This window comes from Charadrius vociferus, unplaced genomic scaffold, assembly GCF_000708025.1.
Source record: "Charadrius vociferus isolate BGI_N301 unplaced genomic scaffold, ASM70802v2 scaffold323, whole genome shotgun sequence".
Classification (NCBI taxonomy): Eukaryota; Metazoa; Chordata; class Aves; order Charadriiformes; family Charadriidae; genus Charadrius; species Charadrius vociferus.
Window position 1 is genome coordinate 1085545 of NW_009647692.1, and position 23009 is coordinate 1108553.

At 42.5% G+C, this 23009-nt stretch overlaps 1 protein-coding gene across 1 annotated transcript in view; it reads right to left on the minus strand.

Annotated features, from left to right (window-relative positions):
- Nucleotides 1-2189: 2189 nt before the first annotated feature.
- NLK (nemo-like kinase) overlaps nucleotides 2190-23009 on the minus strand; it is a 60090-nt gene continuing 39270 nt past the window's right edge. The window contains 8 exon segments of the mRNA XM_009881446.1: nucleotides 2190-4013; nucleotides 4541-4634; nucleotides 6382-6580; nucleotides 8165-8251; nucleotides 13172-13273; nucleotides 17901-18110; nucleotides 19031-19116; nucleotides 20947-21053. Coding sequence (XP_009879748.1) covers nucleotides 3959-4013; nucleotides 4541-4634; nucleotides 6382-6580; nucleotides 8165-8251; nucleotides 13172-13273; nucleotides 17901-18110; nucleotides 19031-19116; nucleotides 20947-21053 — 940 coding nt within the window. The 3' untranslated portion in view covers nucleotides 2190-3958.

A 23009-nucleotide genomic window follows, 5' to 3' on the forward strand; every position in this document is an offset into this window, starting at 1 on the left:
GGTGTGAGCCCCGTCCCGGCCACGGGCGGCCGCGGGGGAGGAAGCGGCGCCGACAACCAACCTCCTCTCGTACCGCCGCTCCGGGCCGGCGGCGCTCTCGGCACAGCCGCCACACGCACCGGTACCGGCGCCTCTCAATTCTGCGTCCAGGATCAAGCCGGGAAAAAACAATTTCTTGACTCGCACTAACACACCTTCCGCTGACAAGTCCGTCCTGACCCGCGGAGCTGAGACGGTCACCACGGCAAGTGAGAGCAAAGCCAGATAATCCCTCGGGTCCGATTCCATCCTTTATTGAGCACAGAAGCTGCCCAAGGCGTACACGCAGATTAGGTATCGATCACCCGCTTGGATTCCAGTTCCCCCTTATCAATGTCACAAAGTTCTAAAGTAACCATACCTGAGCAGGATTACAGAAGTACAGCCAACAGAACTGTCTATCAAGTCATGCTTGACAGAGGAACTTTTAAAGTTACAAAGAACAAACAGTTCAAGGATCTCAGGATACTCCGTTACTAAAACAAATAAAGGGTAAAAAAGATGATTAGAAAAATTGCTACCCAGTAAATACGAAAACCATCTGTTCAGTCTGGTGACGCTCTCAGACTCCAGCAGCTCAAACAGTAAAGTCCCGAATCCGCCACTAGTAAATTGGCTGAAGGAGAAAAGCACTTCGTAACCTTCGTCAATGAGTTGCTTTGAATCAGTCAATGATATTCCACCACACATCAGGAAATGGATTTTGGCAACTTACTTTTCCACACCGTGTTTCGCTCCTTTGTGTCACCTTCCAGACGTACGCAGAGATCAGGCCTGCGAATACTTGCATGTTCCTTTGACAATTTGTGAATAAACATGAAGTTATTCTTCGCACTCACTACTTCTGTACTCTTCTCAAGGCACAATTAATAAAAGGAGGCGCAGAAGCTATATTTAGAGAGCTTAAAAGTTATGATTACAATCTGTAAATTCATTTGACATCGATACCAACAGAGCTTAAAATTGATTAAAATGCAACTCTGAAAACTGCAAGCCAGATTTTAACCTCGTTGGGAAGAAGGAAGCTCCCTCGACGACCCCACGGTAGATGACTCCAGCGTACACGCGTGTGCATTCACTTTAGAAACGGAACTGCCTTTGTCAAAGACGGCTCTTGAGAGGTCTCACTTTCATTGTAATTGATTTACATTAAACATGTAAAATGCAGTTGAGGCTACAGAAAACATTACCATAATTGGGTTTTATAGACATTTGCACACACACTTTTAGTTACGCATTTGTGCCAATTTCAGTAACTCATTCTGCACAGTGCCGGGCCCACACTCGTACGAAGACACCCTGAAAGGTAAATGTCCAAAAGACATTTTATTCTTTTTATGTTTATGAACGTGATTAACCCATGGACCTGTAGCATTTCGCTCCCAACAATACGGTGACAGAGGGTGTGCTCGCCAGCCGTGTCACCGGGCTCCTGCCCTGACAGAACTGCGCGTCAGGATGAGAAGACCCAACGAGTGAACTGCCCGTTCCCCTGCAGTCTTACGCCGAAGGAGAATCTAACGAGCAGAGTAAGACAAATTGGCAGTGAATTAATGGCAACTACTTCAGCAACAGCCGGCCATGAGGCAGTAACGACACCACCATCACCGAACCACGTTAAGGTTTAGCCCGTCACCGTACGGAGACGTTTCAGAAGAGGTGTGAGGCGCAGACACACGACTCCCAAACAACATCTGTGCCGCCCTGGGAAGAGAGCACGTGCTCAGGCGGCTTATCGGTTCAGTTCTTGCCAGGTCCTGAGGCCTGGATTATATCGTTCCATTTGTCCGATCTTTAAAAAGGTCTTACTCATAAAACATGAACATTTTCAGCCATATTCTGCAACACCGCGGCACGCTGGATGCTTTGCATTAGGGCTACAGAAAACAATGAAAGCGTTTGTGCTGAAAAAAATGACACAAACTTTGCAAATGAAGTAAAAGCCATCCTTGCCTGGATGCCTTTCGACCTCCCAATAAAGTGCAACTCAATTGCTTGGTTTGATTTAATCAGCAAGTTTTGCCTTTATCCAGGATCAAGCTTAAAGCCTAAATGAATATTTTGTCTAAGAATTCATATATATGCACATATATATGCATATATGTGTGTGCATGCATGTGAGAGTAAAAATCAAAACCTCGCCCAAAACAAGATGTTATAAACTCTTTTTACTTCTTTTCTCTTAGACAGTACTTGATCAAGGTTGTAACAACTCGTTCTTTAATAAAGGTGGGAGATCAGACAGGAAATAAAGATGACGCCACTGCTTTTTCAAATGTCACATTTAATGTTTTCACCACTGTACTTCAAATCTACATTTTACAAAGTGACCAGCAAGTGTGCCACATTAACTGACCAACCTCTGAGATTTTACCTTTCATACCAGTGTCTTCTTGGGCTCTTTTAATTAAACACGTTTCTCATTCAAGTGAATTGAAAAGCTTCAGTTGGTTTTATTCTCAGGAGCCTCATAAAAAACAAAGATATTGCACCATCTTTGTTCAGTTATTCAATGTTTGTCTCTTTCACAGCAAATAATTACTTCATTGAAGTTAAAACTTCCAAACATAACTTACTAATAGTCTCCAATTTCAGCTCAGATCACTCTTGTTGAAAATACTCTGCTAAATACAGATAACTTACAATAACTTTAACAGTTAATTGTCCATAACAAACACCACGGTTTTTCTCCAGACCAATGCTCAAATTTTAAGACCACCCTTTAGTATTTCTTTGTACAGGTGAAAAACAGTCTTCAATTTTCTAGTCTTGTTTTAAATATAAAAGTTGGAAGGGACATTCAAGTTTCAAGTCTCCACACTGAACTTAAAAAAAAAAAAAATCATGTGGAGGTAAACAAACCAAGTTGTATACTCCAGGAGGTAGAGGCCTTCAATTTGTGTTCATATATACATATGCACAGAATTCAGTGTTCCAACAGAAAAAGAATTAGCCAAAAAGTAATAAAAGTTATTTACTACTGTGACATTTCAAGACTTCCACAGCTTCGCCTAAAGACACGAACACAATTAACATAATTCCCTATGTGCTTTTTTTTTCCTTTTCTCTTTTTTTTCTCTCAACTGTCCAGTGCAGGAAAAAGTTCTCACAAAATTTCACAGACCTAAAATGTGCAAGCTAGTTTCTCTCTATACAGCAATGATGTCAGGGATCTCTGAAATTAGCCCATAAATGGAATTATTTACACACATAGAAGATGCATGCTGGGGGGTTTTATGTAAGAAAGAGCAGAAAAACTTCTAATAAAAATAGATTAAATATATATATATATTTATACTGGGTAAGGAAACAGAAGTTTAGTCTCTCCTAGTCACAAACTCATTCTCTCTACTCACAACATTTGATTTTAGAACAGCACACATCACCATCACAGCTCTAGTGAGAAGCTATTTATAGGATTTGATCGTCAGGGACACGTCCACTCACTGTGGCCACTGCCACCTGACGTGACTTCAGGATTGGTCGCAGTCAAGTTTTCTGTATTCCTTTGTTTTAGAAAACCCCAAATCTTCAGGAATGGCTCAATATCAAAATGTATGTCTATCTTTTTGTACAATCTCACTTCAATAAAAAAAAAAAAGAAAAAAAGAAAAAAGAAAAAACCTCCCCAAATTTGGTTCAATTCTGTTTGTTCTGAGCTGAGCCATCACAGCTGCACTAGAATTCATAAAACACGTGCAACTCTGGGTAAAATATTTTCTTCTAAAAGCACAACCACTTTACAAGATTAAAAGTCTAGTACGTTTCTAAATATTATTCATATTGTACAAGTAGTGGTTGTTAATTTAAAACTTCATTAGTAAAATTACAGTACAAGCATGATTAACCTCCAGAATTGCAAATCCCAGACTCCAGTGGAAAGCTACATTACATCTTCAGTAGTATATTATCTTCCACTTCATTCCCAAACCAGTGGAGATGGCGGCATCTCAGATGGTTGAGCAACCGTGGAACTAGAATGCAGGCGAGACAGAAAATCAGTGTTCATTTGCAATAGCTAATAGACGAGAAAGTTAATGCTCCACCAGTCAGCAAACATTTCAAGGAAAACAACCCCCCCCCAAACCCAACCAAAACCCCCGACACCAACAGGTTACACCACTGACAACACGTATTTCGCTATACTTCAATACTTATTTTCTTAAGGATTCTTCATCTGCCATTAATTTTAATTTTTTTACAGTGCAATTCTACCAGGATTCAACTTGTCAATCTTTCGGCTCTAATTTTTAGTCTGACTTCTGTACTATTATGCAAAAATATTACTTGAAACTTTTGTGCATTTTAGTTAAATTCTAGAAAAATCCATAAAAGTATTTTTAAAATGTAACCATATGTGTCCTGAAGGTATTTTTTTGCAGCAGTTATCTAAAGGCCTTTCCTACTCTCAGAAACTTAAAACATATAAACATTTTGGATGTGTGAATTCTGTACTACTAAGAAATGTGAATTAGTATCAGATGTGATTACATACAGTTACCTAATAAAGCTCTTAAAAGCAGCAGACTGAGGGTTGATGCAGAGAGGCACTCTGTTTCCTTTCTGCTGTTCCAAAATGAACTGATGAATTATTTCTGCACACAGGAGAAAAATAAAAGCCACCACAGCATTAACACTTTTTTGCTTCAGTAAAATGCAATGTCGACTGGAGGAAAATGCAGCTTCCTTTACTGGAAGTACAGTTTAGGAAGGACAAAAGCACTCCACCTTCCCTAAATCTAACCTGATGCCATACCTCATAGCATAAATTCCCGCAGAACTCTTACACACACTCAAATAAATGTATATAAAACAAAACCCCATTCGCCACTGTAACACCAAACTGATGATAACCAGTTACCGATTAAACCCCAGGTTTAGGGTATAACTTTTCGAAAAGCAAAGAGTTCTCAACTTGCACTTGATCTGCCAATGCCGAGACCACAGTGCTATCGCTCGGTCCAGTTTGATTCATGAACTCAGTTACTACTCCACGCGCAAAACTGCCGCTCGGGACGATTAAAGCAAACCGGCAGCTTTTGATAAGGAAAGGGGAGCGCTGTGCAGAGCTGCCAGACAAAGCCTCTTCTCATACACAGGCGCGCGCCGCTCCCCCCGAAACCCAGAGCCGCGGAGGTCTGGCACTGGGCTGCTCCTCCGCAGGCTGCAGCGATGGCTCCAGGACGGAGCTCCGTACGCCCGGGCGGCGCGATCGGGGCAGCGTGCCGCAATCTGCACCGCTGCCAGCAAACTTTAACGGCAGCTGCTGGAACAACAGGTTCCCGAGAAGACAGCAGGTGTGCGTACAGCTCTGGAAAGCGATGGCCAAAGAGGAGGGAAATGGAAAGAATAACAGGATAAAAGTAAAACAATGTTGCCTGAACTTGTAGGAACAATAACTGTAAATTTCAGAATTACAAGTTCAGGGTATGTCTGAAATAAGTCACGTTATCGCGGCAACATCACAGAGTATCTTTGTCCCAAATGACTGACTTGTTACAAACCGCTGAGCTGACACATTTCTGCTCCCTCTCTCCCTCTTGAGTTATTTGAGCCGCCACCAAACAGGACCTAAACCCTACTACTGCCTCTCCGGTGGGGCTGGGCTCAGAGCGGGACTGCTGTCCTGACCGGAGCTGACTGCAAAAGAAGCATCACCTATTTATGGTTTGTTTGCTACGATGGAATCAGACTTCAAATCTCTACTGCCACGAAGCGACTGCCGGCATTTAGTAACCCTCTGCAGCAGCAGCTCCCTCTCCCAGCCATGGGGATTGATTTTCGGGGTGAGGGCATGTCACGACCCTGAGCACAGCCTCTGCCGAACCGCGGCGTGGCACCGGACAGGGACCGTGTGACGGCCGCTGCTGTCGCGGCACTTGGCACGGCCCCGTCAGCACGAGCGGGCTGCGGCAGGAGGAGTACGAGACTCCTCAGCTTCGGTTCCCTGATGACGGTGACCCTCTCTGCAGGACAGCTCTCAAACACCTCCTCGCACCCCGAACCCCAACAACGGGGATCTCCCGCTGCCCCCGGCGCAATCCTTCAGCAGAGCGAGCGGCGCGGGGAGCAGCGACAGCAGAGAACGCTGTCAAGGTTTGAAACCAACAGACTGCTGCACGTCAACTAACGTGTGTGATAATATATTATGTCAGAACACTTACAAGCAATTCTGTTCTTTGAGTGGAAATAAATTCTTTCCAGTATCTACTATTGGAAAAACACCCAAAAGAAAAAACCACCCGGGTCAGCGCATGCATCCAGATCGCACACCCGAACCACACACTACTGAGGGACGGAGCGGGAAGATAGACGCAGATGCAAAGGTTAATTTCTACTCACCTTTAACCTGCCGAACAGAACTGAGGTTCTTTTCAAAAGTGTCATCAAATTTGGGATTAGTGATGGGTTCAAAATCACTAGTATAAACTCTTCCAGTAGATGTGGAAAAACAACATTTACACATACAAGTGTGGTATCGCAACCGCCCTTCATCAAGATATGGGTGAGCTAAGGCGTCCTTAGCAGATATTCTTTTGGACTGAATAGTGCATTTAAAGAAAATAAAATAAAGAAAAACAGTTAGGATCTTTTCAGCAGTATTGAAACAGTCTGAAGAATACTTACTCATCAATTAATTCTAAATTGTTTTATAAGCACCTAATCACGTTAAAGGATTAGTTCAGGTCAGACAATGTCTTAGATCTGCAAACACTGCCACTAGGGGGAAGATTTTACTTAAAAACAAGCAGCGTTGCTAAGATGACATTGACCTCTCTGTGCTATAGCTAATGACAGAAAATGCTGCCAATATGCATTTTAGAAATACACTTTTAAATAATTACTTTCTCCAGATAACCTTAAAATTATGACTCCTACAACTAATCAAAATAAGCCCAAAGAATTCAATGTTCGCAAATACGGGATTTGGTAGGTCCATACTCTGCAAAACATTTTAAATTACGACCCCCGCTTCTGCATCACGGAGACTGTTTCTGTGCGTAACCCAAGCAAAGCGCTCCGTCTCTCGGTGTGCACCACCACACCGGCAAAAACGGAGAACACTGTTTCTAAAGAATTGCAGACAGAAGTGCTACTGCAAATCCAAAGTGTAATGAAATCCATTGTTACCGGTGAGTTTTAAAAAAGCCAAAACAAAACACAAACAAAGAGAACGCAAGTTACTTGCTCAAAGTTACAGAGCAAAAGCAGTGGCAAAGCTCGAACCACAACCCGACTGCCCCAATTCCCAGGATATTTTCCAGACGAAAATAAAATCACCTGTTCTAGAGGATTGCCCTGATTCTTTAAAAAACAAACCCACATTTGTTCCAATGCGCTTTGGGAATAACAGTATTCTGAGTGTTGAGGGAGTTAGAAAGGAAAAAAATTAAGTTTGTTTACATGGAAGTTATGACTTAACACTTCTGTGGTTTTGTTCAGTAAAGCCATCTCAAGGTTTAAAAAAAATAAACCCAAAAGGTGCTGCCTTCCCGATGCTCGGTCAATTACAGGCCTCCTCCTTTGCCGTTCAGTCAATTTGTCTGTTTTTCATTTGAAATGTTAGGGATTTTCCTGTAAAGATGAAATAACTGAGATCGTCGACCCCGGTATCAGATTGGCTACTGACAACTTCGTATAGTAAGCCCAAGAGATGGAATCCAAAATCCACGGCAGCAAATTTTTATTAGAAAAACAGATGCTCAGTGGAAAAAAGATGCTGTTATGTGACTGTGTGGATGTAGAAGGAATTTTTTGCGTGTTGCAAGACCACGAACACCCACGCGTCCCTAATTAGAACTGCATCTAAGTATCTGATGTTCTGCTACCTACACCTAGCTCGGAAAAGACAGCATGATTCACCGACACCCTCATCTTTCTCACTCTGTCGTAGCTCCCTTCAAAAGACCACTAGATTTAAATGCGAAACCTCCGTTCCAGGGTGAAATTAATTGACCAATTAGAAGATGATACTTTTACATCTTTTATAGACCCAAAAGTCCTGAAATGCAATGTAGAAGAAAATCGGTTAAAGCACTCCTTTATTTAAAATACTCATTTCAGGAGCAGACAACAAAACCCGTTAAACCAAAAAGTGTCAGAAATAATTTGAAATGATACTTACTGGATCAAAGACCAACATTCTGCAAAGGAGATGAACTGCTTCGTGCGTGGCTTGACTGGAGAGCGTGTACAGGACAGGAAGGGATGGCTGTAGGGGAAACAGGAGAAAGGAGAGTACGGGAGGTTGTCCTGTCAGATCCATCAGCGAGGGGACACTGTCACAGCACGCGTTACTTCAGAGCCGCCAAGGACAAACGGCGTGTTAAAAAGGACACGCACTACCTAACGCTTTCGAACGAGGCTATAATCACTATTACAAAACTCAGCAATTGTAATAGAGATGTAATTGTGGCTTTTTCCTCCGTTCAGATGTAATCCCTGGACAAACCTATGTTTTACTTATTTATTTTTCTATCTAGACACCACTTGAAGCTGTAGCCGCTCAGGGGGTTGATTAACCACGTCACTTCCAGTATTTCATTTCTCTGATCTCAATCACTGCCAAATTATGGATTATTTTGCTTTTCCTTACCCAGGCGATCCATATCTAACCGACAGTGACATCTAGTACAATTAAAACGACCTTCGGGCGAAGGGCGTTTTGCACGGAGAGGCCGAGGCCGAAGCGGTGGGCTGGACGGGCTGGGGGCGGGGAGCGGGCGCTCTCGGGGCAGCAGCCGCGGTGTCCACGGGGGCCGGAGGCGGCCCCGCGCTGGGGGGCGCCGCGGCGCCCCGGCGCTGGGTTAGCCCGCTCACTCCGCGCGTTCCCACGTTCAGCTGAGAGCAAAAAAAACCTGCGGTGCAAATATCCAAATGGAGAGGGATTTTGCAGACTGGGAAGCGGAGCACGCAACCTGCCGCGCAGCCCCGGCCCCGGGGGCAGGCACGGATGCCCCGCGCACCACGCTGCCGAGAACACGGACTACGCGGCTGTGGGTGTGAGGACACCCGCGTCTCCCTCGCAGCAGCGCCGCCGGGTCCTGCCGCTTCGACGGGCAGATCATCATTGAACAAGAATTTACTCAACGTATAAAGTTGCCATTTGACAACTTTTCACTGCACTCTACCCTGAAAGTCTCCTTCGACTCTGGAGTTAAACGTTATCACTAAGGTAGTAAAATGTGAGGACAGCCCCTGTCCCCCCACTCCCAACACGCGGGAGGAAGTACTGCCTGAGGTTGCCCAAAATGCAAAAAAATCAACAATAACGTTAATGTTACAGGCCATTCATTCAAAAGCACCAGACATATCCTAGACTTCCTGCAATGAACTTCAAAGATTTTTTTTTAAAGCCACATCAATATCAGTTTTCAAAATCAAGTAAAATATTTTATGGCTTAATTGACATTATTCCTATTCCTATTTAGCTTCAAGAATGGCAGCAGAGTGCCCTACAGTTAGTCTGCAAAGTAAATGCAGTGTTACAACCCAAGTGAGGTTATTCCTTTAAAGTGAAGGGGGGGAAAAAGGGAGTAAGATGGGGGAAAGGAAGTCTGGATTTTCACACCTAGAAGAAACCACAAACCTGTTGAAAAAAGAAGCCAAAACCCCCAACCAAAGGAGGAAAGAGCCCCATAGATATTAGGACAGGCACTGCTGCAAAGAAAATTCCTACTATGGAGTGTGTTACCTCCAAGTCCAACACTCCTAAATTTTTTTTAAATTTTTTTTTTTTTAAGGAAACGAACTATCACACACACGTGCAGCCACACACCCCCTTTGTGTTCTTCCCATGCAAACGCAAGCAGTGTTCCCATCAGCGACCGTACACCGGTGCTGGGCAGAGCCAGGAGGGCAGGGAGAATCACAGCGCCGCACTGGCGCCTGACACTGACTGCTCGTGAGGCGCGGGAAGAATATACCGGCTGACAGAAACGACTAAAACACTCTGCCTAGAACATAACAACTCAATCGCAAGCCAGCGAGCGTATTTATGGGACAATATTCACTGGCAAACTTAGACCGTGCATTGCATTTGCACGGATCCACAGGATTTCCAGAACTGCATTAACTCTACACAAACTTTTAACTGGGATGCAATGTTAATGGTTGGCAGGCAGGCGTTGCTCCTACCTGTTTAGCAAAGTAAACAAAGTTATTTAGTTGCTCTAAATTTATTAGCATATGTAAAAATTACACCTCCACAGTGACATCATTCTAAATTAACCCTGAACGACCAAATACAGCACTAAGCACTTCTCAGCCTTAGTTTCTAAGTGCAGTCTATAGAATATAAAGCTGTAATATTTGGTAACTTCAGATGGTTTTTCTGATTAATAAGTACCATCTATACAAAAAAGCACCATCGCCCAAGCACTGTGATTAAGTAGGTTTCATCCATATACTGGGGCAGGAAAACATGCTTACATCCCTTCCTTACGCACGCTGTTGCATCCAATACAAATGAAGGACACACTTTTTTTGTGACACTCACACCCCTCGTCTGCAGCTCATCTGCCACTCTAAGAGCGTCTGCTTACAGAAGGCTTTTGGAGACAGCACTTTCTCAGCAAACCACAATCAAGTCCAGAGCCAGAGATCAGAAACAGTCCTGACAAGAGTAGCAGCAAGGGCAGAAGAAACATAAAAACTGAATTTCTGTAAGATTTGATTATCATGGAATCAACAGTCAGGTCCTTCAGCGAGTAATGTGCATCACACTGGACCTCTCTCTTCCATCACTGAGGACGCAAGGGCCGCAGCGGGCAGGGAATGAACTCCAACGCATTTCATGTCGAGAAGTGGGTCAGCACGTGGCTGCGGTGAAGCGCAAACCACTGCTCACAGAAAAAAAGGCGGAAGTAGCCGCTGTTCCGAGGGCTGCCAGTTAAGCAACTCAATCAATTCACTCAACTTTAGTTTGAACTAAAATTTTTAAATACAAAACTGACAAAGAAGTCTACATAGTATGTAAATTTTCATTATGCCAACACGCAGTGGGATTTTTTTTTTTTTAAATCAGAAACTTCATGCATTGATCTATTTTTACACAAAGCAGCAAAATGCTTTACCCCTTAACTCCTACTATGCTCACCTACATCGATTAAAAATAGTTTGTGCGACAGAGTAATCACCAGTTTTTAACTTGGTTTTCTCTCCCTATTAATCTAATTAAGAAACTGGTAACATTTAGCTATTTATAACCAGCAAATCTCCATTTTAAAAGATGAAAAGCCACAAATTTGCATTCAAACGTGAAGCATGCTTGAAGTTGAAAACCGAAATATCATTAAAGAAGTCAACTCGATGCAGCGTAACCCCCTGTTTCCAAGTTGCGAATGAGCACTCCAACTCCAGAGACTGTTCAACTTCCGTGGAACTCCATGAAAAATCAATGCTGTTTTCCTCATCAGAGATGGAACTAACTGCTTAGAGATTATTTCCTATGACTTAGTGGCTATAGGACATTAAATCTGTATTGGAAACATTTTATACCATTTCACCTCACTTGCTTCTTGGTATTTTTGTCATTCAACATGTCCAGAGACAACAGTCTCAGTGGCTTGTACAAGAACAGCCTCAGCACTGGGATTAGAGAATCAGAAGATGTTCTTGGGCCCATTTCCATTCTTGGTCAAACACCCTCGTTTAACAAACTGAACACGGCTAACAGATGAATTCCAGAGTTCCTGCTTACTCCTACCAAGAGCCCAACTACTGCACTTTGGAAATGTCAAGCGATTATCAAATTATTAGAATTTAAACCCAATGTATTCTATAAAGTATCTGGATGTATTTGTATACTGTTATATATTTATATGTATAAAGTACAGTGGATGTATTTCTCCCAGCTTCAATCACTACAAAACGTTTTTTTAGACATCTCAAACCTTGAAAGTGCAGGACTATGTGCTTAAAAGTTACAACTCTTCCAGCATGTGCTAGCAAAAAAATAGACTTGATTTGTTTTAGGACTGGTAGAGAAAGTCTTAAGGAAATCCTCCTATTATTAATGCTAAGTGAAAAAAAAACCTGTCATGAAATGGAATAGAGACAACTTGATGTAGTGAATCAAAAGTGCCAAGGAGGCAGAACTCCCACATGTTAATAATATAGCAGAATATATATCCAATGCTCATTTCTATGGTAACTACTATTGTGGTGAGTAGACATTTGAGAAATTACTTCAACATGCAGAAAATAAAGATGCAAACTTAACTATTGGAAAGATCTGATCTATTAACATGTACAGGTTATTAATTTTGTTAATTTTTACTACTTAACAATCATAAAAATGACCATATTGGATGGCCATACTGCTTTATTACTGCCCTACGGATTCCTGCGTAAGCATTTCTTTGTATCTATTAACACTACATTTCATTTGCCCTTTTTCTTCTCCAGTCAGCATAATGACATCATCCTGCCTTTCTTCTCTGGGTTGTTTGTTTCTCTTTTTTTACATGAACTTTTACTTCAGTTATGTTGAATGTCGTATCTCAGTTTTTCTCAGCCTTTCACGACCGACTCGGGTCACTGCGCAGATGTGGGAGGGACCCTTTGGTGATGAGTCGCTGCACTGTTCTGTTTACGGATGTGGGTAACGGGTGATTGCCACTTCGAACACTCTTGATCCTGTCAGTACCGGAGTCCCTCCGGGGCTTTCTGAACTATACTGTCAATTTTAATTTATGTCTCTCGCCAATATCATCACTTAAATTTAACATCTTCGTTCAAAACAGCTATCAAAACACTGCCGCGTGAAAAAAAAAAGACTTTCACCTGTATCATCAAGTCAAACAAGACATAGAAGCCAGAAATGCCCTTTACCAGTGAGAAACAACCTCGCCTCCACAGTTTGTGGATAATGACACCATTAGCCCATGCCACTGCAACACCACAACCAGCTCTGGCAAACCTAACCTGGTTTACAGGCAGAGACAGCTCTGAGATTAAATATCTGACAAAGTGCCGATGAACAAACACGCCATGAGAATTTAACCTGGATGTGAACCACTGCGACGATGCAGCAGTAGTACCCTGCGCAGAGGAACTCCTGACTTACGGGGGCTGAGCGAAGGACTGCTGGCACCAAGCGCAAGCGAAGGGCAGTAATGTGGAGCTGTACCTGTTTATGAGGACCCCTGAGTATGTGTGCCTTGGCGCCTTCACAAGCCGTCCTCATTGCTTCCAGCGACGGTGTTCCCAACAGGTCTGTGATCAAATCCAGCTGTAGGGACAGAACATACACATTTGAGATCTTAGACATATATTAATATATGTCACTATGACAGCAGCCTCTTAAGCTAACGTGAATTACATTTAAGGTATGAATCGGTTTCAAAACACTATTTTATGTGTAGTAAATTACAAATAGTAACATATACATTTCGTAGATAGCAAATACAAACAATTGCAATTTCACTCAGAAAGCCCTAACAGACACTGATTTTCAAGTCTGGGAACTTTTTTTCTTTGCAGGTTTAGTAAAATATTTTATTGCAATTTAAAAGTCAATTTTACATCATTAAGAACATTGTTAAGTACTGTTAATGGTGCGTTACTCATTCTAAACCCCAAATATTCCCAATTGAATGTCAGCATTGCATACCAGCGTACCACACAAAATTACCCTAAAAACAGGTCAACTACTACTTTACACAAAATATTTTGCCAATAACAGGAATAAAACGATAGAAAATGGGAAAGAAAACCTCAGAACTACAGTACAAACATATTATATAAAAAATTCCAATATATGAGAAAAATAAGTTAAAAAATAATCTGTCCAGTATAGAGGAAGGAAAAGGAGTGGTGCTGGTTGTAAGGAAAACAAAAGCTACCTAAAAAAGAGCAAAGATGATGCTGCGTTTAGAACCGGTCTCAAATGAAATGAAATGACATTTCATTCACCTTTTTCATTTTGGAAAGCAAGGGGCAAGCTTTCACTTTCTTTTACAAAACTGCGTGCATATACTCCTTTAGTGAATAAAAACAAATAATAATAATAAAAAAATCCTCCCTCTGCAAGTCAAGCCAAAAAAACCCACCAAAAAAGTCCCCCTCAAAAGTCTGTCAGCGGTGAGACCAGTGCCCTGGTTCCAAGCGTTCCCTCGTGAGCACCATCCGCCCGCGCTAACGAGGAACCGCAGAGCTCTCCTCTGAGAACAAACCCGTGCCCATCGTGGCACATGCCCTGTTTGCACACAAACCACCCGCTGCCGGGGGTACGACCCTGCCAACCGCGACCGCCGGCTGCACACCACGCCGTGCCACTCTTCGCTGGTGTGTCCTCTCCACCTTCTCCCACTCTCCAGCAGAAGCACTGCTCTGTCCGGTGCCTGGAGGCACATGCCCCGTCGGCACTTGGTACTGACCACGTGTCCTCCCGTGCGCCTTGGCACCGCGCGGCCAGGGCCGGCGCAACGTCATCGAGCAGTGCCAGCAAAGCACCTACCTTTGTAGGGAGACGGAAAACTAGAGAGGAAAAAGAATCCTAAACCTTGCGGTTTTCAGATGTGGAAAATAGTAACTGAGAAATAGACACATGGACCTGATACAAAAAAGACTGATGTATTTACAAAATATAACAAGTAATGTAATAAATTGTACCAGTGTATTTTTCAGCCAACTACCCCTGAAGCACACAGCAATAATAGGTTAATATACGTTTATCTATATAGATACGGATATAAATACACACACTTTATTCTAATGGTTACAAGAAAAAACACTGAAAAGAATTTTTGTAATGATCTCCTGAAAGTTCATGTTTAACAGCTCTCAATATATAAATTCTCTTGTCTTAGCCCATACATTTCCAATACTCACAGAAGAGTTTTGTTAAAAGGTCTGATTTCATTTATCTAGATGCACGTTATGCGTCTTTAAACCTATTTTTCTGAAGTATTACAAAATATATTTTGAAATTTTAGTGTAAAAATAGAAAAAAATATTACAAAAGATTAATTTTGAATTCAGCTGACCTCAGCTGCGTGCATTTCAAGTCTTTGGGGTATATACAGTGAATCTCCCTTCTTATGTTCTTATCGTCCCAGGTCCGAAGGAGAAGTGCCCCTTCCAAGCCAACTCCCAGCTGCTGCCACCGCCTGCGCCCTGCTTTGCGCTGAGCGGAGCACAGGCGCTGGGCGGCTTTTAGCCACAACTGACCGGGGGATGCATTTCATGAGAACATCTGAAGGTGCTTCATCTGCCAGTGAGAACCAGCACCTTCCCCTCCAAGGCACAGCTCCCTCTGAACCGCGGAGAACGGGGTGTCAGCACCCCCCACCTCTCCCTGCAGCTCCGCTCCCGCTGCCCTGCGCCAGCGCCTCCAGTAAGCACGGCTGGAGCCACAAACCCAGAAGCGGTGTCCGGCAGCTGAGCTGGCACCGCCTCGGTGTACCCCTGTGGGACCCAGCGAGCCTACGCGCCGCTCCCCACAGAGGCAGCTCGTAGCCAACACGTATGTGCCACAGCTGCCGGCAACGGCTGCGCTGGGCTGCCCCGCTCTCCTCCCTCCCTCCCCCTCTGATCCTCCCAAATGGATTCTGCCCACTGTCTCGGGCACGTGACTGGTTATCTTTAAGGAGGATTAAATAATAATCAGCACAAGGAGACTAGAGGAACTGGCTACCCGAGGAAGGTGGCTAAAACTTCGCACTCTGCCTTTCACAAACCAGTGTGCAGACTGGTCTCCAAAGCAAGCAGAGAGGCATCTGCTCCCACAGACAGTCAGAGTCAGAGATCGCCTTTCCTGTGCTACAGATGTGCTAAAAGATAAAATTAGAGGTATTAAAAGTTTCTGGACATATAGCTAAAAATAACTTGTATTTGCACCTTTAAAAATGCATTTTTAAACAAAACCAGAAAGACTCTATCATACAAAACTGCTATTCTAAATAGTATTAGTAAAAAACAAAAATAGGTGGTATGAAATACCATATTTGAAAGTGTTTCTGATTATCTAAGTCTCAGTATAGATTATCTCATTTCTTACATTTATAAGAAATCCCACAAAATCCTTATCAAAAGTTAGCTATTGTAACTTAAGTAAGCAACTTAGATATATTCATCACTTTCAACATGATACCATCCAAAGCTTAAAAGACCAAAATCACCTGCTCCAGTCTGGTTTATAATGTAAAGCTTTGTTCACTTTCTTAGTCACAGACTTGAGTTAAAAATTCCAGTACAGTCAGTTTTAAAATGGTCTCTTCCCTGGTTTTTCTCCCAGGAAAACTTCAGCCTGACGCTGGCCACAGAGCTGGCCCGGCCGGGCTAACCCTGCCGGCGCCGGGTGCTCCGTCCACACTGCGCGGCGCGGCACAGCGATAAGGAAAGACCATAACACTGACGAGCCCAAAGCACTTCTACGGAGTCCACCCACCTTTGCAGAGCACTGAATCTCTCAGAACACAATTGATACGTATGTGGTGCTTACTTCTTAAACCATTCTACTGCACAGGGATTATAAAAGATCTCGGAACTCTTACATCACTTTATACAAGTGTTCAATCAAATAAAATGACCACCCCCCAAAAAAACCCAACCCCAAACTATTCCAGATTTATCTGATGAATGTCTTTGCACTTTAAATTTCAAGAAGGACAGCCAAGCTATTAAAATCCCACGTGTGTTTAGCTTCAGTGTAGCTAAAGATCAAAGGTTAGAAAAACAGGAGAGCTTAAATATTTTTGAGACTGCAACAGAATAGTTGTCAACTTAACTAGTCGTCGTGATTACATTACTGCTTTTCTCCTCTGCAGTCCCTTCCCAAGGGCGACAGAGGTGTGTTCTGGGAGGAGGACTGCTTTTTGTGATCATACAAGGTATCAGCACTGCCTAGAGCAACTAGCAAGACCTTGGGAACACCACTGCGGGGACATGAGAGGAACCACTAGACAGGACACAGCATTGAAAAAATAAATACCCAACAAAACAACATTTTAAACATACGAATGTTGAAAACATCATGCTGATGTGAATGTCTCTCCAACCCGTGAAAACGCTATGTGCATAAACAAACAAGAGAAGTATAGAGTTTGGAATGTCACCTTTAACGCAAGTTTGGAATGTGTTTTTACTTCTTGTCAATCAGTATACGTAATATCACAATTTTAATGTATGCAGTTTCTAATCTATAGATGAATACTAGCAACATTGAAGATAAACATTTTTATGTCAGTACATCTTGTTCCTTCTCTTAGATGGAAGTGTAAATACATCCATCTCTATTATCTTGCTGCAGACACTATTTTCTATCTACTGTAAAAATAGCATTTCAAGATTATTAGAGAGATATGTGTATTATATTCGCTTGTTACTGTTGGAATGGTGATGAAGTATTCTGCTGCATCTCATGTTATACCTAGCCACAGCTATGCAACGTAAAAAAATGCTCAGTACCTTCTTACACACTTGACCATTACTAAAATGAAGCACGCTGAGCAATACTACTAATTGGCAGTTTAAATAGTTCAAGTGCCAACACTGTATCACCAGTTATATATTGACAGACAACTTACTACTTTCTCACATAAGTTGTCACAAAAAACTCGATCCCAGTTATATCACCTTTACCTTATCTCAATAAAATGCTGCAGCAGGCTTCAGTACTGCAGCAGATTACAGGGGACTACAAAAAAGACACATTTCAAAAGCTAACGTTAATAACCACTACTTTTAGTGCTGTCTGGAAGCTAGTGTTTCATTGCAGTGTTCCAAAGCAGCTTGGGTTCTTGCCCGTGTGTAAACCAAGCAAAACAAAAGCAAGTTTCAGGTTCAAAATGCATCAGTGTAACTGATTCCATGAAATTACGCAGTAGAAAAATTTTTAAAGGGAAATTTAATTATACCTGCTGTATGGGACTCTGTGCCTGAAACAATATTCTTCGCCCAAGTAATTCTGCAAAGATACAGCCTACAGACCAGATGTCAATAGCATTGCTGTAGTGACGGCTGCCCATCAGGATTTCTGGAGCTCGATAATACTGAGTGACAACTTCCTGAGTCATGTGACGAGATTCATCTAATTCTTCCACCCTGGCCAATCCAAAATCACAAATCTAAATTGAGAAGGTAAATAAAAAAATTAAAATAACCAAAACACTTAATGCATTTCAAATAGGTAACCTTCTGGTAACGAAGCAGGAAATTCCAAACCAGCATTTAAATAAATCAGACAATCTGCTGTAACTGCATAAGCAAAGGGAAAGGGGAATAGGAAGAAATTATGCTACTTTATTCCGCATCCATTTAAACTTTCTGCAATTTTATTTGAAATGACAGTACATTTTTAGTTGGCATGACAATATTTATAATCTAAAAGATTAAAAACTTTGCCCTAAAAAAAAAATACATATTGCCAACCTCTGAGCACAGAATATTTCACCCCACACCAGATTTCAGTTGTTCATTACGTGCCTCAAAATGTTACAGAAAGATTCAGCCTTCTACTCCCTTTGGCTTTGAGAATTTTTTTACAGTTTCTTGAACCAGAAGAGTTAAAAAAATAGACCAAAATTTTCACAATTAGAACGCTTAGCAAAGCAGCGTGAACAAAACCCGTTTTTTTAGTATTTGGCGTAGGTATACAACACGCCTAAGCCTTCCAAAATGCCGTATGGGTCAGGAGGTAACGGAAGAGTCTCGGGCACTCTGCCTTTACTCTGAGCAGCACCCCGAGCGCGGGCAGCGCGATAGCTGCAGGGACTGCCGCAGCTGCTGGGGGCACAGGAGACCCCCCAAGTCAGACAGAAGAATCACCTCCATCTGCTTGCCTGGATTTGGGAGAGGCCGGGAGAGAAGGGGAAAGGAACATGTTCATTTCATTTATAATTTTTAAAGAAACTGTGGGATTTTTTTTTTCTTTTAAAATGACTTTCAGGAAAAGTGTTCACATTAAAGGCTTCGTTTAAAAAAATAACAACCGATTTATCATGAACAGCATATACATATGTACATTTTCAATAAATTTAAGTAGCACCTTAAGAACACAGTTGCTGTTCACAAGTAGGTTCCCTGGTTTAATGTCTCGATGTAAAATGCCAGCAGAATGTAGATATTTCAGACCTGAAATATTAAACGAAATTAAAATAAATACCTTTTTTCCTTTTAAAATAATTTTAAGGCTGACAACATTTTCCTGGAAGGTCTTGCAACTCCTGATCAGCAAAGACTTTGCCATTGGCTCATTTTATCTACAATTCTAACTTCCACCCTCTAGTACACGCTCAGTCACTCAATGAAAGGATAAAACTTTTGGAGTATACAAACCAGACAGAGCAATAATTTAAGCAGTCTTTTTTTAAAAACAAAACAAAACAAAACAACCCAAAACCAAACCCAAAACATCATCTCCCTGGATACTCTGCTAACCCCAATGCTGGAATATTGACATACAGCTCTTCCTGCTCTGCTTCCCAGCAACAATTTTAACTTCTGCAGCACTAAAACTTGACTTAATTTCCTAGGTAACAGCTGCCCTTCAGAAATAAACCCAGATTAAACCCGAGCTAATTCGGGTATTTTTTTTTTTCCAGTGACTTTTTTCAAACTCAGACCTCACAAGCCAGCAGAGAACGCAGAGCAAGGCTCAGAGAATACAGGCCCAAATTACAGCAAGGCCTAGGCCCTTTTCTTAACCTCATCAGTGCAAAAATTCCAAGCTAGAGCTAATGAACTTAGGACATCCGACCGCAGCCATTGGGACGTTTCTAACATTTAGGTGGTTAGGGCAGAAAGGTAACCTGTGCTTCCTGCGCGCTTTCGCAGCCCCTGAGGCGGTAATGCTGATCTTTTTAAGAAGATGGAATTTCTGCAGAAAGCACCTCTCTAAAAAGCCCAGTGGCAGAAAGTACAGCGACACGGCGCTCTCTGTGCAGGGGAACTGCAGCAGCGGGCGCAGCACGGAAAATGGGAAAATGGCCACAATTCAAGTAGGGTCAGACAGAACAAAAATAAATAATAGCATTAAACTGGGGAACAGCGAGCTCTCAGGTCACGTGCCTGGGCAAAAAGAATCCACGTAACTCTTGAACAAACTTTAACTGACAGTTTTGCATTGCTGTTCCCCGCGTCATCCCGCTCGGCGAGCACAGAGGCACAGACGCCTCTTGTCCTGTAGGACATCACAACGGAAACGTCTCTTCTCTAACACAACAGCTACCTGGAACAGCCCACACTCATTCTGGATACAACTGAGATTTCTTTGCTCTGCTTTTTATGAATACGACCTACTATTTATTTGCTACCAGATAAAACTGACTGTTTACTTTCAGCTTATTCCAGTGGAAACACCCAAATAAAGCCAATGGAAAAGCGACTGGGCCAACGCTGATCAGATGTTCAAAAGACAAGCACAATAACCTCATTTCTTGGATAAAAGTTTCTAAATGGACTAAAAAAAATAAATCAAGTTTAAAATTACTATTACGGTAAATTGTTTTTGCTAAAATCAAACATTAGTGGAGCGTTCCATACCACTTTAAACTAGCCTGTTCCCCAGAATACCTTAATTGGGTGTAGTTACATGCATTTATCAGTTTGGCTCAGTCTAGGTGTCCTTTCTGCATTGATTCAAAAAGCATTGGAGAACTGTTAAAACACCCCCCCACACCCCTTAAGACTCTCCCAGGCCATTGGAAAAGCCTTTGCAGCTGAAGCGTCGAGTCTTGTCATCTTTACCCATGACGAGGATGGAAGGCAGCAGGGCTGCCATATTCTTATAACTAGAATAATTCATGTTTGCTATTTATTCATAATAGGAAATAAAAAGAAAAAGTTTCCACAGGAAACTTACTCAAGATGAGGATGTATTGAGAATAAATAAACATTCAGAAACAGAGGAAAAAAATAATACTACTACATAATTTTCATTAATTTTAAAAGAAGAAAAATTACCTCTTAAAATCTGGTAAAGAAAAACTTTGACATGATCCGAGCTGAGTGGCTGAGGAGAGACGATAATCTTATGGAGGTCACTCTGCATCAATTCAGTGACAACATATCTTCAATTTATTAGTTAAGGCAAAAGCAGAAAGTTCAGCACATAATCTCTTGAAACATTAACTCCTAGGAATCTGAGCTCTTACAGGTCAGAGCTATCGAGTAAAAACCAATAAAACTTCTTCACAGAGGTCAAATCTGCAGACTCTTACAAGAATGAAAGTAAAACACGGGTTGTGAAAGAAAACAGATTACTCAATAAAGTAGCGTTTGCATTAAGGTTGTTGTTACAAAATTATTCCAATGTCAAGCTATGGCTCAAAAAACAAAAATAAATTTTAATATAATTAATGACATCTCGAAACCCTTAAATTTTTCATTAAGATCGGTAAGCCACAAATCACAAGAAACTAAAGCAGCATTTTCGTAGTGGACATACATCACCATGGTTTAACCAGACAACCTGCAAGCGCAGGCCTGGGGAAGGTGGTTACCCACGTACCTTGCAGGTTGCTGCAGGATCAGCAATGCGAACTTCCAGAAACACACGCGCTTCCCTAAATCCACCCAGTACCCACTACTTTACCTTCTCAAGCATCACATAGCCCCATACAAATCCCAGGCGCAAAACTGCTTCTATGGAGAAGAGAAAGAAAAAAACAACCAACCTTCTATCTGGAGGAAAAACTAAAAAAACAAACAGAAACCACTATTTCACACACCCACAGACAGGCAGAACACAGCGATAGTCATGCTCACTGGTAATTTACACTAATAGTTGAAGATACAAAGAGCTGTACACGCTCTGGCTTGTACTAAGGTGAGGTGCGGATTAAGAAGGGTATTGTGTTAACTGAGGAAGTACTAAAAATGCTAAAACTCTAACGTTTCAAAACTGGAGAAACACAGAAGACAGAAGCAGCACATCTCGGCCCACAAAATCAATGTCATAGTGTCAACCTCCTGAATATGTTACGGTAATAAAACACGTGCAAAAACCATAGGGATAAATTCTCGGGGCACGCCAGCCAGAGGCTGCCTGGGGCCGCACAGGGCAGTCGCGCTGCGGAGCCCATCCAGCCGCGGAGACGCTGCCTCTGCCGTGCGCTGCTTCGTTCATGAGCACCACCAGCAATTACGTTTTGATTCCGGAGCTGTGGTTCAGAACAGAGTTTAAAGCAAAACCACAGCACCTCAGCTTTCAAGGACTGAACTTGCAATACTGAGAATTTTCAACTTCGACATCAAATAAGCTTGATAAGATAATTAAGAAACATTACTGCTTTAAAAGCTACCTTTAGCACCCGTATTTGAAACAAAAAAGAAAATCTCTGCTATTATTACATTTGTGGCTGAAGAAAACACGGTGGCCATATGTTAACTGAACTTCTACTTTACAGCAAGGTATCGAATGTCCCCCCGAGCCCCGCGTATGGCATTAAGCATTGTGAGTCACACCGAGCCCTGCAACATTCAGACCAGACAAAAACGCGGCAGAGGTGGTACACGCTGCCAAGGTCATGCAAAAGATCAAGGAGAGAGTTAGAAATAAAACGGCATCTCCTGGGCCCCAGTCTAGTGTCTCCCTTGGTGCCCCAGGCTCACTCCCAGCTCGAGGTGAAGCAGTAGCCACCTCTCAGCCGTCCAACGCCACAAACCGATGAGCTGTCAGCACCAGCACCGGCACAGGGACGGCCTTGCCTCCCGCTCTGCAGGAAGGAGCAGGGATTTGTTGTGCTTCACTTTGACTTCTCCTCCATATCTGCCGTGCACAAGCTCCGGTAACTTCAAGAACTCATTGACCACGTGGTGGTGTTTTTATGAGCGTTCCGTCCTGACCTTTCCTCTGAAAGCATCGCTAACGAGGTCAGCGTTGAGGGGTTTGGTTTTGGATCGCACCATGGTCCTGTAGGAGCCTATCAGTTGGTTCAAGGCTCTTTATAACCAGCTCTGCTGTCTACCAAGTCTGAAATATAACAGGCAAACCCTGACTTCAGTTAAGAAAATTATCTCTCTGT